We start from the raw sequence: 13,688 nt of genomic DNA on the forward strand, positions 1-13,688 counted from the left end.
CACCCCAGTGGGGGGCTGGGCCACCCCAAGGGCCCACTCCCAGGGGTTGCACAAAGCTCAGTCAGGTCCGTTTTTTACCGGTTTATGTCATGATCCTCATTTTTAAAAGTAACGCTAACTTTGTACGGATGATGTCTCAAATGTACTAAACGTTCTTTAGGGAAGAATCCAATTTTGATCTGAGGCCTCAGGAAGATTGAAAGCTGGAACCTTATTTTGGGGGTGGAGGGCAAAGGTCAGCTACGAGGAGCTCAGGGGCAGGGGTTTGGTGCAGAGGGACGGTGGAAATCTTAGGGGCCTTCTGGGGGATCAGGTTGGACCAGAAACCACGCTGGGTCACATGGAGGGCCTCGAGGGTTCCTCAAGGAGGTGGAGTTAAATCTCTATACTCCTTGGGGTCCCCGATCCCCACCTGCTTGTAGTGCCAGTGAGGGGGCTGGTCGGGCCACCCCAGAAAACTCCACTGCACCTATGCCTCACCCCAACCCTTTCCCCCACACCTGGGGGCCACCCAGGATGCAGTGGACACACCCAGGACGCAGTGGACATTACTGTGGCTGGGGGAGGGGGCCCTGCACCTCCCTCCTCCCGGCCCCCGCCCCACTCTGGGGCCAAAGGTGCGAAGAGACATCCGGGCTGGGTCCCTGAGCACTGGGCTCCTGTCAGGACGAGGACACTGCCCTAGTACTGAGCCCCCCACGCCCCCGGGCCCGGAGGGCTCCCATTGGTTCCTGAGACGAGGGAGCTAAGGCAGGGCCACAGGACACCCCCACTGTCCGCAGTTGCCACCCCCATCTCAGGCACAGTGCGGAGAACAGGTGGTCCGGGGACGGGCTGGCGGGTGCGGGACTCACGTGATAGCTGGAGAAACACCCATCTTTATTTCACCCCTTCCCTCCCCTCCCCTCCGCCCTGGGGATCACTGTGCCCGTTCCCGTCAGGGAGGCCGGGACAGAGCAGGGGACACCGGGGCTGGGCAGGACGGCTCAGCAGCTGTTCCTGCTCCTGGAGGCGTGGCCGCGCAGGGGGCACTGGAGCTCGGTGAAGGCCAGCGGGCCCACGGTGACGGCGCACGGGCCCACAGGCCGGAAGCCCGACCTCTGGTAGAAGGGCACCAGGGTGTCCTCACACATGAGCACGGCCCGGTGCACGGCCGGCTGGCCCCCCAGGTGGTACAGGTAGCGCCACAGCAGGACGGAGCCGTTGCCATGGTGCCGGAAGGTGCGGTGCACGGCCAGCACATGCAGGTGGGCCGTGTGGCCCCCGGGCCTGTGCAGCATCAGCGACTCCTGGGGCCAGGGCGAAAGGTGAGCCCCAGTCCCCTCTGCTGACACCTGCCCCCCACGCCACCCCACCTGGGTCAAGAGCAGCTGTCCCAAGTGCCTCCTGTCTCGGCTCCCCTCCCACCCAGGGAGGGCCTCACATCGGGATTACACCCCCAGCCTCAAGGCATTCTCTTCACGAGGGTTTCTGAGACCCCAAAGCGCCAGGCTCTCGCCTGTGCTCACGTCTCTGGGTCCCGGGTATCGAGGAAGAAACTCCGGCCTCTGGCTCCCCTCCCCTGGCTGTGTGGGAGCAGCCTGGGCCCGCGGGCCTTCCAGGGGCTAGCCCCGGCAGCCCTGCCCGGCCCTCACCTGAGTGAGTCTCTCCTCATCCCAACGCGAGCCGATGATGAAGGCCACCAGGCGGCCCTCCTGGAACCAGCCTAGGGACAGCTCTGGGCACAGGGTCAGAAAGTGCCGGATCGCATCCAGATCGAGGGGACATGTGCCCGAGACAGAAATGAAGGCTGTGGCAAGAGGGCGGGTGACTGGGAGCCATGCCGGACGCCCACTGCCCACCAAGCGTCTGCTCAGATGCTGGGGTTGGGGCCTCCCACCCCCCCCCCAACTGTCCCACACAGGAAAGCAGGGGATTCAGGGCTGTGCTCCCCACTTTTCTGAGCACCCACAAAACAGTCTCATACTCTAGGGTCCCAGCCCACAAGGACAAGAGACGCAAGGGTCTCTCCCCCCAGGACGACCTCGGCAGAGCACAGCAGCGTCCGGCCCCTGAGCGGGCTGCTCACCTTCACGCTCTATCTCAAACACGCTGACAGCATCCTGGGGGGTGAGGCAGCGAAACTCGCTGGCAGGGAGTGTGTGGCGCCGCAGGCAGCGTGGGGACTCTGGGATCCCAGGTGGCATGTGCAGGGCCATGGGCTTCACGTGGTAAATGGACAGCCTGGCCCTGGTGCCACCTTTGGGTGCGCTGGCTCAGGAAGTGGCCTCTGCCGTGGAGGAGGGTCCCCCAGCACCTGAAGGAGAGAAGCGAGGGTCAGGGGTCCGATCATCTCCAGGACGGGCAGGCCGGAGTGACGGTGTGTTTTGCCTTTTTTGTAGCTGGACCCAGGGTGGGGCAGCCCGAAAGCGGATGGCACATTCCCCACGCGTCTGGCCCCTGGGACAGGTTTGGGGACTGTAAACATTGGTGCTGTCTTCTCCCCTTTCCTGCTCAGCCCCTCCAAATCTCCAGATTCTAGCCTCACTGCTCCCCATGCATCAGAGCCACAGGAGAGAGCAGGAGGGGTGGGCAGGGCTCGATGGAGCCTGGGGTGCCCTGTCACTGCTGCCCAAGGGACGAGGCACCCCAATTATGCCCCCACTGGTCACTTCTAACGCAGTTGTGTGGCGCGGGGCAGGAAGGGGTTACCTTACCTGCCCAGAGGACGACGTTCCAGCCCTTTGGGTGCAAGGTGGTGTGTGGCTGGGAGCTTTTCAAGCAGCCTCAGCCTTCCGTCTTAGAGAAAAAGCCGCTTAATCAAAGTGGGTCTTCAGGGAGCCCCATACTTAACCAGATGGCCTCATACTAGGCCATGCACACACAGGGCAGGGGTGGGGAGATTGGGGGAGTCTGGGGGATGTGGGGAGGAGCCAGCGAGGACGGCACAGAGACAGCCCCTGCTTCGCCCTGGCTCATTGGCTGTGCCCCCTGGCACTTTATTCCTCCCGCGATACCCTGCAGATTTGCCGTTCTTAAAGTTGGCATCCCCTCCTTAAAAAGCCCCAGAGCTTCCAAATCTGCCCTTCTTCCTCCACTTTTTCTCCCCGTGTCTCAGAGTCCCGAGCAGGGTACTCCTATCCCTGAGGGCTGGGAGCTGGGGGCAGGGGTCCCCACGTTCCCGCCACAGAGCCAGTCGCCCCCAGGAGCAGTCTGCAGGCACAGGAACCAGGACCGTCTGCAACGCCGGGGTGCACGGCTGCTCTTCTCAGAGATTTCTAACCCCCTGCCCTGCTCGCCTCTGCGTTACAGCAGGGGGGACTGTCAGCAAGCCCTGCCAGCCAGCGTGGCGCCCCATCAAACATCAGCATTGCACACGGGACGTGAAGGGGATTATGGTGGCTGGTGTGAGGGCGTGGGGCTAATCCCTGCTCCACCGCCAACTGGGACTGGCATTTACGCTCTGCTCCCGGGAGGCCTGGGCAAGTCCCCTCTGAGGCTCCCTCTCTCCGGCTGCCCCACAGCTCTTGCTCAGAGCCGAGCCCCAGGTAGGTCTCCTTGAATCCACGTGACAGCCCGGCCCAGTGAGTATTAACTCCATTTTACAGAGAAGAAAACTGGGGCTCGAAGAGCTTAAATAACCTGCTCGGAGCCTCCCAGCAAGTCAGCGAAGTGGGAGAGACATGGCCATTTCCGCCTCCCTGTCCCCAGCGTGCACTGTTCCCACCAGGCTGCTCAGCCCAGTGATTTTCCAAATGGTCCACATCTTCACAGTCCTGCTGGTCTCCAGACAGTGTCCCCGAGTCAGAGGCTGCCAGGAAATGCTTAAATCTGGTTCCGGGATGTGCAGGTGGAGCTCGCAGTGTAGACAGTGGCGAGCCACTGGAAGGTCTTGATCCCTGGACAGACCTTCCACGTCGTCGTAGCCTCGTAAATTACCTCCCCGGTCAAAGTCTGGTTCCCCGAGCGTACCTCTCTGCAGAGCACTCTGGGGAAAACGCCCACGTTCAGAGGTAGGAGTCAAAGCCTCACGCTTTCAGCTCTCCATCACGACTTCCGCCATTGCCCGTCCACCTGTCACAAAAACCAGCTCAAACGAGCAAAAGGGCCTGAGAGATTCATGCCCTCCTGCCATGCCCGATACCTTACCGTGTCCCGCATGGCTGCCATCTTCCCGAGGTGCTTAAGCCCGAGGTGGTGCGGCCACCACTTTGGAAGACTTGGGCCGTACCTACGAAAGCTGGACACGCACCCTGGGACCCATGAGCCCACTAAACGCTAAAGGAGCAAGAATGTTCCCACACTGGAAACAACTCAAAGGACCAGCCACCGTAGAAGGGACTGTGGGATATACACAAAATAAAAGGTCACCCAGCAGTGAGGGTGCTCAACACACAGCAGCACGGACAAGCCTCACTGACGCCACAGTGCATGAGCCAGAACACGAGCAAGGCCATGTGATTCCGTGGCCCCCGGTGCTAATCTGCATGTGAGAATCAGGAGGGTGGCTGCCCACGGAGGGCTTTGGGGTGCTGGAAGTGTAACGTAAGTCGAATGCTGGTTACTTGGGAGAGGCGGAAAGTCATCAGGCCACCTACTTATGTTCTGCTGGAGGTTTACTTAAATATTTGGGAGATTGCTCTAACATGTCCACTCCAGAGCTCCTGGACCACCAGTGGCCTTGGCTCCACCCCGTTCCCAGTGCTGCCGCCAGGGCCTTGTCGGCACCTGACGTGGGCTTTTCCTCCGGAATCCTGAGCCCCAGCAAACTGCCTCCTGCTCGTCACTCTCGCACCCCATCCCAGGCCCCCCTCTCGGTCCTGTAGGCCGCCCCGACCTCCCTTTCTCCCCTTCAGCTCACGCCCCTCCTGCAACCCTTAGCTCTTCCCTTGCCGGCATCCACCCCCCACCTCTGCGCGCACCCCCTGCCCCATCGGGAGCTGGCTTCTGCGCCCACACAGTGATCTCATCAGAAGCGTCTGCTCTTACCCGTGATCCAGGAGGGACTGCGGTGCCGGCCCTGCCTGATGCTTCTGGGCCACAGGGTGACCCCGGACCAGCCCAGAGGCCCCCACCTACCCACACTCTTGTTCTCTTTTCCCAGGGTCCCTTTATGGTCTGAGGCCCAGCAGAATCCCCAGAGCTTATCACATCTCCTACCCCAACTGCCACCAGGCAGCTCCCCTCTTTCCCCTCCTGGGGACTCACGGAAGACCTCTCAGAACTGACCAGGAGACCTCCTCAAGCTGGGCCTTCGGGCCTGGGTTTGGGGAACACATCCGGGACCTGGGCTGGGCACCTCTGACCTCAAAGTCCCAGAAGAGGCCTCCTCTGTCCCTAGACCCTGTGGCTCCACTGCGTCCCCTGGTGGCCAGTTATAACCGCCCGGCACTGCGGGAGGAGGGCTGGCTGTTGGATCTGCCTCTTTTGATTGACCACCACCTGGTTGTTCTTTCTGGAAAATGCCTCTAGACACGTGGAACCTCAGAGAACAAGCTGAGCCAGTGCATTAAACGTGGCTAAGCTGCAGGGGCAGCAGAGGGGAGCGGAGGGTGACCATGGGGCGCCCCTTCTCTTCTAGTCGACCAGGAGAAAATGACAACACACCACCAGAGCGGGAGTGACGGGCACAGAGATAAAGAGGCTCCTCTCTGCAATGAAACGGAGAGCTATCTCGAAACATCAACATCGGAAAAAATAAAAAAATAATAAAAAATGAAAACGTTGACGTCGGGAGTGACAACATTCGTCCCTAGTCCCAGGCTTGTCCGGTGATGATCTCCGGAGGCGTTTCAGAACCCCCGACCACCTCCAGACAGCGGGCTGCCGTTCCTGCTGGGACTGTAATCCATCTGACCGCAGAGCAGCCTCAGGAAAGATAAGTGGTAAGGCCGCCAGAGTTAGCAAATCAAAATGCAGGACACCTGGAGAAAATCGAATTTCAGGTAAACGACAAATAAAATTTTTAAGTATAAATATATCCCATGCAATATTTGAGACATACTAAAAAACCGTTTATCTAAAATTGATTTCATGAAGCATCCTGCATTTTATCTGGTGACCCTATCTGTGAGGCTTCAGATAGGGAGAGGTCAGCACAGGCCGGGGCAAAGGGCAGTGAGGAGGCCAGGACGAGCCGCACGACCACGCCACTGCACAGGGGAGGTGGGTCCGAGCCTTGGGTGGGGCTGGAGCCCGGGGTCTCCAAACCCCGATAATGCACATCCTGGTTTGAGGCTCCTGGTTGTTACTGTCACCTATTCAACCCTCTGTGGTTCAGACAAGCCGTTCTCACCTGGCTGCACGTCAGAATCACCTGGTGGCTTCAAAATTTTCTAACACCCGCATCACCCTTGGAGATTCTGATCTTAAAGTGTGGGGTGAGGATGTCAGGAGTGTGCATGTGATTCTAACGTGCAGCCCGCGCTGAGAGCCGCTGCTCCAAGAGCCTGTTCTCCATGCAGCCTTTGGCCGTAATTTGTACCCTATTTGTCTTCCTTGGGGGAGAGAACAGCTCAGCCGGCACAGGTGTCCAGCCCGCCGTGTGCCCAAAGCAGGGGGCTTTCGCACCTCTGTAGCCCCTGAACTTTTCTTCAAGTGGCATCTTGGGCAGAGGTCCAGCGTGTAAAACAGGACTGCTGCAAACTACATGAGGGTCCCCCAGAGGCCCCTGCTGGGACCAGGTGGGGGACAGTGTGGGCCCCAGCGGGGACGCCTAGAGAGAAATGCAATTCCCGTGGAGGCGCAGACCCGTCCCAGCGCACCCTCAGCCCCGCGTGCCCCTCGAACGCCATCCCCACACGCATTCCTTTCCCGGCCATGACATTGGTCTCGTGTGCCCGCTCCGCCTGTCCGAGGCTGTCTAGAGGGCTTCTGAGACTGTGCCCAGGCCTCAGGGGGGCAGGGGGCAAAAGAAGACCGCCTCCAGCTGCGAGGCAGCCACAGGTGACATTGCCAGCGCTCTAACTGCAGAACGAGGCTGTGTCTTTAGGATAAAGTCAAGCTAACGACATGTCCTGGTGTGGGGGCCGTTGGCTCAGATGCTTCTGTTCAGACCCCTATTGACACGATTTGACTCCATGCCACAGCCTCCCTCCGGTACAGACTCGCGACTCCCCCGGCTCTGACTCTGCTCAGCCTGCCCCCCTGCCACGCTTCTTCACGCAAGATGGCCTCCCTTCAGGGGTCCTCCCATCTCCAGTCTGGCCTCCTGCGGGGCCTCCTGGTCCACCAGACAGGGCTACGGCCGTCTGAAGGCCAGCTGTGGGCTGGGTTCCCAGACTGGGCTCCTGCTTCAGGACTCCAGAACACTCTATGACGGTTTGGAGCCAGGTTGTCCAGGGCACACAGGAAAGCCCCAGAGGGCCCTGTGACCTTACTCCCCACCTGCCCCAGCAGAGCCTCACCTCTGACTGCTGGGCCCCCGTCCTGCCAACGATCTGCAGCGGCGAGGACAATGGGTGCAGGTGTGACCGTCCTCACAGTCGAGTAGACAACAGAGGCCGTGGCATCAGAAGGGTGTTCTGAGGGGCCGCAGGAAGCTGAGGGCTGAGCTTCAGGCATGTCCGCTGCGGGGGTGGGGGTGGGGGGAAGGAGCCGTTAATGAAAAGCGAGGCAATGAGCTGAGCAGAACCAGGATCAGGACATGTCCCAGAACCCAAAGCACAGGGCGGTCAGCAGCACCACGTGTAGCCAAGAACGGAGAAAAGATCTCAGGCCCTCCTAACGAGGAGGCTCTGATGATCTTTAAGAGTCTTTCAGGAGAGATGGGCGGGTGGAAAGGCCCGATGCAGAGGAGCCAGAGGCAGCTGCCTTTCGGTGACAAAGGAGAGGTGGCAGCAGGGCCATTGGTTCAAGGCACGCTGACCCATCAGCAGGGCCAGGGGCTAGAGAAGACCCCTCCCCCTAACTCTCGGGCACCGAGCTTGCAGCTGCTCTGACTGATGTGCCCAGAGATCCAGGCGAGAACCGCTGGGCCCAGGTGAGTGACGCCCTGGTCCCAGGACCTCCAGAAGCTTCCCACATGGGGCTGCACCTGCTCCCCACTCCTGCCCTCAATGTAACAGCTGCCTAGTTCCCACTCTAGGACCCAGAGGAGACCACCTGGGGGAGACTAAGAGGTGGGCCCCATGAGAGACAGGGTCCGAGGACACCCTGATGATGCCTCCAAGACCCCAGGTTTCTACGCAGAGCAATTGAAAGCCCCACGGGCAGAGAAGGCAGCCTCTCCCTGGACCCTTGAGTGACCATTTGCATTTTCCAGTGGTTTTGAGGGTGGCTTCTTTCTCTGATCCCGCCCCTGCACTTAAGACCCACCCTGCACACCTGGCACTAAGCACATTTTGCCTCGTTGTATTTCCCTTTTCAGGCTGAGTCCGTTCCACAGGTCCCCACCGCACACACAGACTGCGGTGGGGCGTTGTGTGTCACCGCAGAGAGCTCTCGGGAGCCACCCCTGTTGGGGAGCAGGGCAGCTGGACTTGGCCCCGGGGAAAAGTCGGGCTGTGAGGATGCAATTGTGACAGACGCCTCAGCCCCTGTCGCGGGAGCTCCGGAGCCAGAAGCCCTCCAGAGACGCCGGGATGGACACAGAAGCCCGGGAGGAGGCGGAGGCCTTGTTGCCCCGCATCCACCTGGGCTGAGGCAGCTTCCTTCGGCCGAGGGCGATTCCTGCAGAAAAATGCAGCTACAAGTCCTCGGCAGCCCTGCCAGCTGGGGGGTGAGTACCCTGGATCGCCTTCTCCACGCTGCCAAGAGCCGCTCCTAGCACCAACGTTTGGGGGCCTTGCCGGGGTGACGAATCCCTTAACGTGAAAAAGCGCTTCCCCAGCAACGCTCTGCTTATCCAACTTTACGTTTTGCCCCTTCTGCTCCAGCACCCTCTGGTTCCCATCTCACACTCACCCAGCTCCCGCTGGCGCCGTCGACGAGGACCTGTAGCTCCTTCTAGGCTCAGCTTTTTCCTCCTCTTAGGTGGCCCAGCAGTTTGCCAAAAGGGTTATGTTGGGATTGAAACCTAGTTATTGATCTGGTGCATAGACCCCTGGGGTGGGGGTGGGGATGGGGCAGCACCTGTCTTACAAGAAGGAATAATCATTATCAAGCAAACAGGGGGCACTAACCTCTAACAGGCTGGGGGGCCACACCTCAAGGAGACCCTGGTGCTTGGAGATTTTTGAGTGCAGCGACCCAGATCACCCCAGATGTCTCCGAGTCCCGCTCCTTCCCCGTCAGGATCCTCTTTGGCACAGCCGACTCACCGATGTTGAGAATTCAACCTCCTCTGGGGCCTGCTACTCTTTTTAAGCCCAGATTCTGATCCTCTACTTTTCTCCGTCTCAGGAGGTGAGTTTCTTTACAAGCTGCCAAGGAGACCCTCGGCTTTAATACTGAGGCTTCTAATGGGGACTCGGCATCCACAGCCTTTCACTGTCTTTCTCCACTGCGATTACCCCTAAGGACGACCGTAGGCTTCCATGTCCTTACGACTGCTCCCTCAACCTCTCGAATACTTGAGATTTTCCACCACCACTGCCTGTCCTTCCGCTGGTATCCCATCCCAGTTCACTGCCCAGAAAAGTTTTAACAGGGGCCAGAAGATTCCACCTACCACCAGTGATGGGGGCCTTGTTAGCAGGCAGGGCAGGTGGTCCAGTCCCAGGATGCTGTTTAGAGTCTGTTCCCTAGGACCACACCTGGCACCAACTGTTCCAGGTCAGAGTCTCCAGGAAACAGACTGTAAGGCTGTGCGATCTGCACGAAGACGTTTATTGCGAGTGCGCTCAGGCCAACACCTGTGGGGGAGCAAGGTCGGCAGAAGTGGGCAGAGGGAGAGGTTTAACTGTGAGGAGACAGTTGTACCAGAGGCTTCGGCTGACCCCAGGCTCTGAAGCTGGGGTGACCCTTCCCAGATGTCCTGAAAGGAAATGAGAGGGCCGGGCTTTGTTCCTCCTTATACAGTCAGTGGTGGAGTGAGGCGTCTCTTTTTCAGCCGAGGGCAATCCTTGGAGAGGGACACAGCTGTGAGCCTTGGCAGCAATGCCCGGCAGCTGGGGAAAGATCCTCTGACCTGAAGGTGGACTTGGGCCATGTGCCACAGCAGCCACTGCACGCCCACTCCCCAAAGGCTTATTAGCCCTGGAAAACAGAGACCATGTTGGAAGGGCAGCACTGTGCCAGCCAGAGTAGGAGTCTATCAACTAGATGTTGATTCTTCCGTTGAGGAAGATGGCGCTTAGCTTCTCGACTTCCTGTGGGTTTATTTTGAAGCCTCCTTTGCATAGATGGGCTGGTTCATTGCAGGGCTCAGTGGGGCCCATCCTTATTTGGGGTTCAATATCTACTATTGTACATAAGCATTTCCTCAGGAACCTTCCAGACCTTTCTGGAACGGAGGTGTCAAAGGCATGGAGGGATCGCCACCTCCTGGAGAAAGAAGGGACCTACGGCTGTTCAGCGGCCGGAGCGCCTCTGTCCAACAGAAAGATCATGTGAGCCCATGTGTGATTTTCAATATTCTAGTGACCACATTAAAAACAAAAAAACAAAAAAAACAGGTGAGCTCAATTTTAATAATATGTTTTATTTAATCTAATATATAAAATATTGTCACTCAACAGGTAATCGATATAAAAATTTAACGGTCGTATGTATATTTTCGCACAGTCTTCAAAATTCAGTGTGTGTTTTACACGTACAGTTTATGTCAATTCGGACCAGCCACACTTCGAGTGTTCAAGGACCACATGTGGATGGGGGCCACTGTAATACGCAGCATAGATCTAGAGGCGAAGGGCTAAAGAGAGAGCAACAGTGTGTGTGTGTATGTGATGCGTGTGGAAGTGTGTGATGTGACTGCATGTGTGTTTCCATATCTAAAACAAAACAAACAAACGAACAAAACCGGGGAGCTGGGGACTTAAGGAGAGAGAGAGAGATGTCCCAGAGACTCGATGCATGGGGGGCCATCGGGAAAGTTTGGCTTGTTTCGTTCAGTCATCGACAGAATCTTCCGAGCACCTACTATGAGTCAGATCAGGCTGCTGGGATACAAAGAAGAAGAAGACACAGTCCCTGTCCTCGGGGTTCACAGTCCCACAGAAGAGACAGACGCAAACATGGTTGCAATGGAGAGTAAGAAGAACGATCGTGCAGGTATTATCAGGTAAGCGGGGGCGGGGGCGATGGGGCGCTCGGAAGGCTTCATAGCTGAGAAGGCCCAAGCTAGACTTTGTAAGATGAACAGGACTTCTTACAAGGCATTGTGCCCAGTGGGTGCAACCATTCCTCAGAGTCAGGAGTGACAATGGCCAAGGGCTCACCCGTCTAGGTCCTGATCCTGGCTGTACTGCAGGGTCACCTGAGCAAGTCCCTACTTTCTCCCGGGGCATCAAGGCAAGTAGGGATGTGACTCCAGGATCAAGGATGGACCTTTTAATTCCAAAAGCACATGATCCTTAAGCAACCCACAGCTGGAGCCTCAGGCAAAGGCACTCCCCTAGCCAGACACTGAGAGTGCCAGAGGGCTCCCGAGGGTAGCTCCCCTCCCACCCCTCCTTTCCAGCCAATGCCCCCAAACACTGGCTCCCAGGGTGAAGGAGTTCTCCAGGCCCGTCTGGTACAGGCAGGCTTGCAGAAGCCAAGCAGGCTGGGGCTCCCCCAGGAGGCACTATAGGGCCCGCGCTCACTTTGTAAGTCTGGAGAGGTGGCCCAGTGGCCGGTTAAGATAGGGACAAGACAGGGCCTGTTTCCGTGAGATCAGTCCACTTTGCTGCCAGCTCTTCTGTCTCTTGCGCTCCGCCAGTCCCTTAGCAAGGGGTGTGGCCAGGCTGGCTCAGTTTCTGGCAGGCACATTAGTAAATAAGCAAATTCTCTTGAGAATCATCTCTAGTCCCTGAGAAGGACTGGGTGTTCAGGCCAGGAGAGCAGGGATTTCTCCATTGGGGAATGAAGGTTATTTTTCATTCAATAATTATGAAAATGAAAACTAAGCAGCGGCTCCCATGCAGGCTCACTCCATTTGCTGGCCTAGGTGTGCAGAGACTGTGGCTGGAGGCTCAGGGTCTGGGAATGAGTCAAGCCTCAAATCATGTCCGGGGCCTCTCAAGTCTGAACAAGGTCACCGAAGGACAGCATAAGGTAGGGAAGAATGCACTCAGCCTCTCTCTCTAAAAGGGCTCAGGTGAAGCTCAAACTGGGGGTGACAGAAAGGGCTTAGAGATAGCACAGGCAGTTCCTTGGGTGTATAGGTGGGGGGAGGGTGGGAAAATGACCAAATGCCACTCACTGATATGGTACATTATTGAGCACCAACACTGTGCCAGGCACTGTACCAGGCACTAGGGTTACACGCATAGATAGGACATGATCCTCATGCTCAAAAGAGGTTTAGTAAGGGAGAGATCGGCATTTTAAATCAAGGACTGTTACCTACAACCTAGCAGGTTCCTGGTGAGGGGGAGCCGGTCAGCACAGTGTGGCATGATGCTTCACAAAAATGGGCTCATACTTCCTCCCTCACGGGAGGATAATCTATGTAAAGCACTTAGTGTAGTACCTGGCATTAAGTTGCGGCTCAATAAATGGTAGCTATTATTAGCAATTATTACAAGAAGTTGCAGAGTAAACATGGCACATCTTCCTGGAGTGTCAATTTTACTCAACGATTAGGGAGGAAAGGGCATTTTTTAAATGTTATAACAAACAAAACTCACTTGGATTTTTAACATCAAAGATTTCAGGCTTACATTGCTCTCTCCCTTCAGCCTACTTGCACACCCGATGGACACGGGTTCCAGTTTGGATCTGTCAGTTACTATTTTGTGATCTTAGGCACTGAATTAGTATAATTACTTTTAGTATTTTAAAATGGCAGTGTGAAGCAGACCATACAGTTCTGCCAATCTAGAATTGTAGTCTAGGTGGGAGTGGGTTGAAATACTATGATAATGGTTAAGCTTTATTGAGGGGAATGTATGCCAGGCACTGCTCTATTTCCCTTAATTCTCTGACTTGCCTGATGAGACAGGTACTGCTATCATCGCCCCTATTTTACAGATGAGAAAATTAAGGGGAAAAGTTTATTAGCTTGCCTATCTTTATAAGGTTAGTAAGTGGCAGTGCCAGAAATTGGAATCCTTGGCTCCCACTTTTAACTATCCGGCTATCTTACCTCCTGCCATGCATACCAAGCCTCATGGAACTCCGAACTCATCTAGTTGGGTTTAAAGGTAAACGGTAAGGGACGCTATCACCCGCTGGTCTTTCTCTGGGCCTCCTTCACTAACGCTTTGACCAATCCCTCAGGGATCATGACCTTCCAAGCTTTGCGTGGAATTCCCTAATACATACACTCCAGATACGCTCTATACATACCAATTATAGCCTTGCTTGCAAGCTGACTTAGAGTCACTTTTTAGCTATGTAATGTGTATATGTTTTGTCTCTCCAACTAGATTGTAAACACCTAGAGGACAGGGGCTGCTTCTTGCTCTTTCCGTATCGCTCCCTGTGCCAAGGACTAGGATGGAGACGCCAAGGTTGCTCATTAAATGTTGTTGACAGTTTCTGGACCGTCCTCTGCCCCTCGTCGACCACTCCCCTTTTCCTCGGAAACCACTCCACTTCCCCCACCTCGGTCCCCGCCCCCTCCCGCCCCCTTTACTTTTATCCCGTCTGGCCCCGCCCCTCCCTCGTGGAGTCCATCCTTT

General features: G+C 56.8%; 2 protein-coding genes across 2 annotated transcripts in view; one reads left to right on the forward strand and one right to left on the reverse strand.

The window, feature by feature from the left end:
* Positions 1 to 241: 241 nt before the first annotated feature.
* On the reverse strand, positions 242 to 2,526 carry AANAT (aralkylamine N-acetyltransferase). Its single transcript, XM_025047173.1, is given in 4 exon segments — positions 242 to 1,289; positions 1,635 to 1,789; positions 2,069 to 2,230; positions 2,233 to 2,526. Coding segments are annotated over 4 exon segments (855 nt in total). The 5' UTR covers positions 2,468 to 2,526; the 3' UTR covers positions 242 to 986.
* Positions 2,527 to 11,096: 8,570 nt separating this feature from the next.
* The window catches only part of UBE2O (ubiquitin conjugating enzyme E2 O), a 48,177-nt gene continuing 45,585 nt past the window's right edge, over positions 11,097 to 13,688 (forward strand). Inside the window, 2 exon segments of the mRNA XM_015589603.1 lie at positions 11,097 to 11,133; positions 12,011 to 12,117. Of these exon segments, the coding sequence (XP_015445089.1) occupies positions 11,097 to 11,133; positions 12,011 to 12,117 (144 nt within the window).

This window comes from Pteropus alecto, unplaced genomic scaffold, assembly GCF_000325575.1.
Source record: "Pteropus alecto unplaced genomic scaffold, ASM32557v1 scaffold134, whole genome shotgun sequence".
Classification (NCBI taxonomy): Eukaryota; Metazoa; Chordata; class Mammalia; order Chiroptera; family Pteropodidae; genus Pteropus; species Pteropus alecto.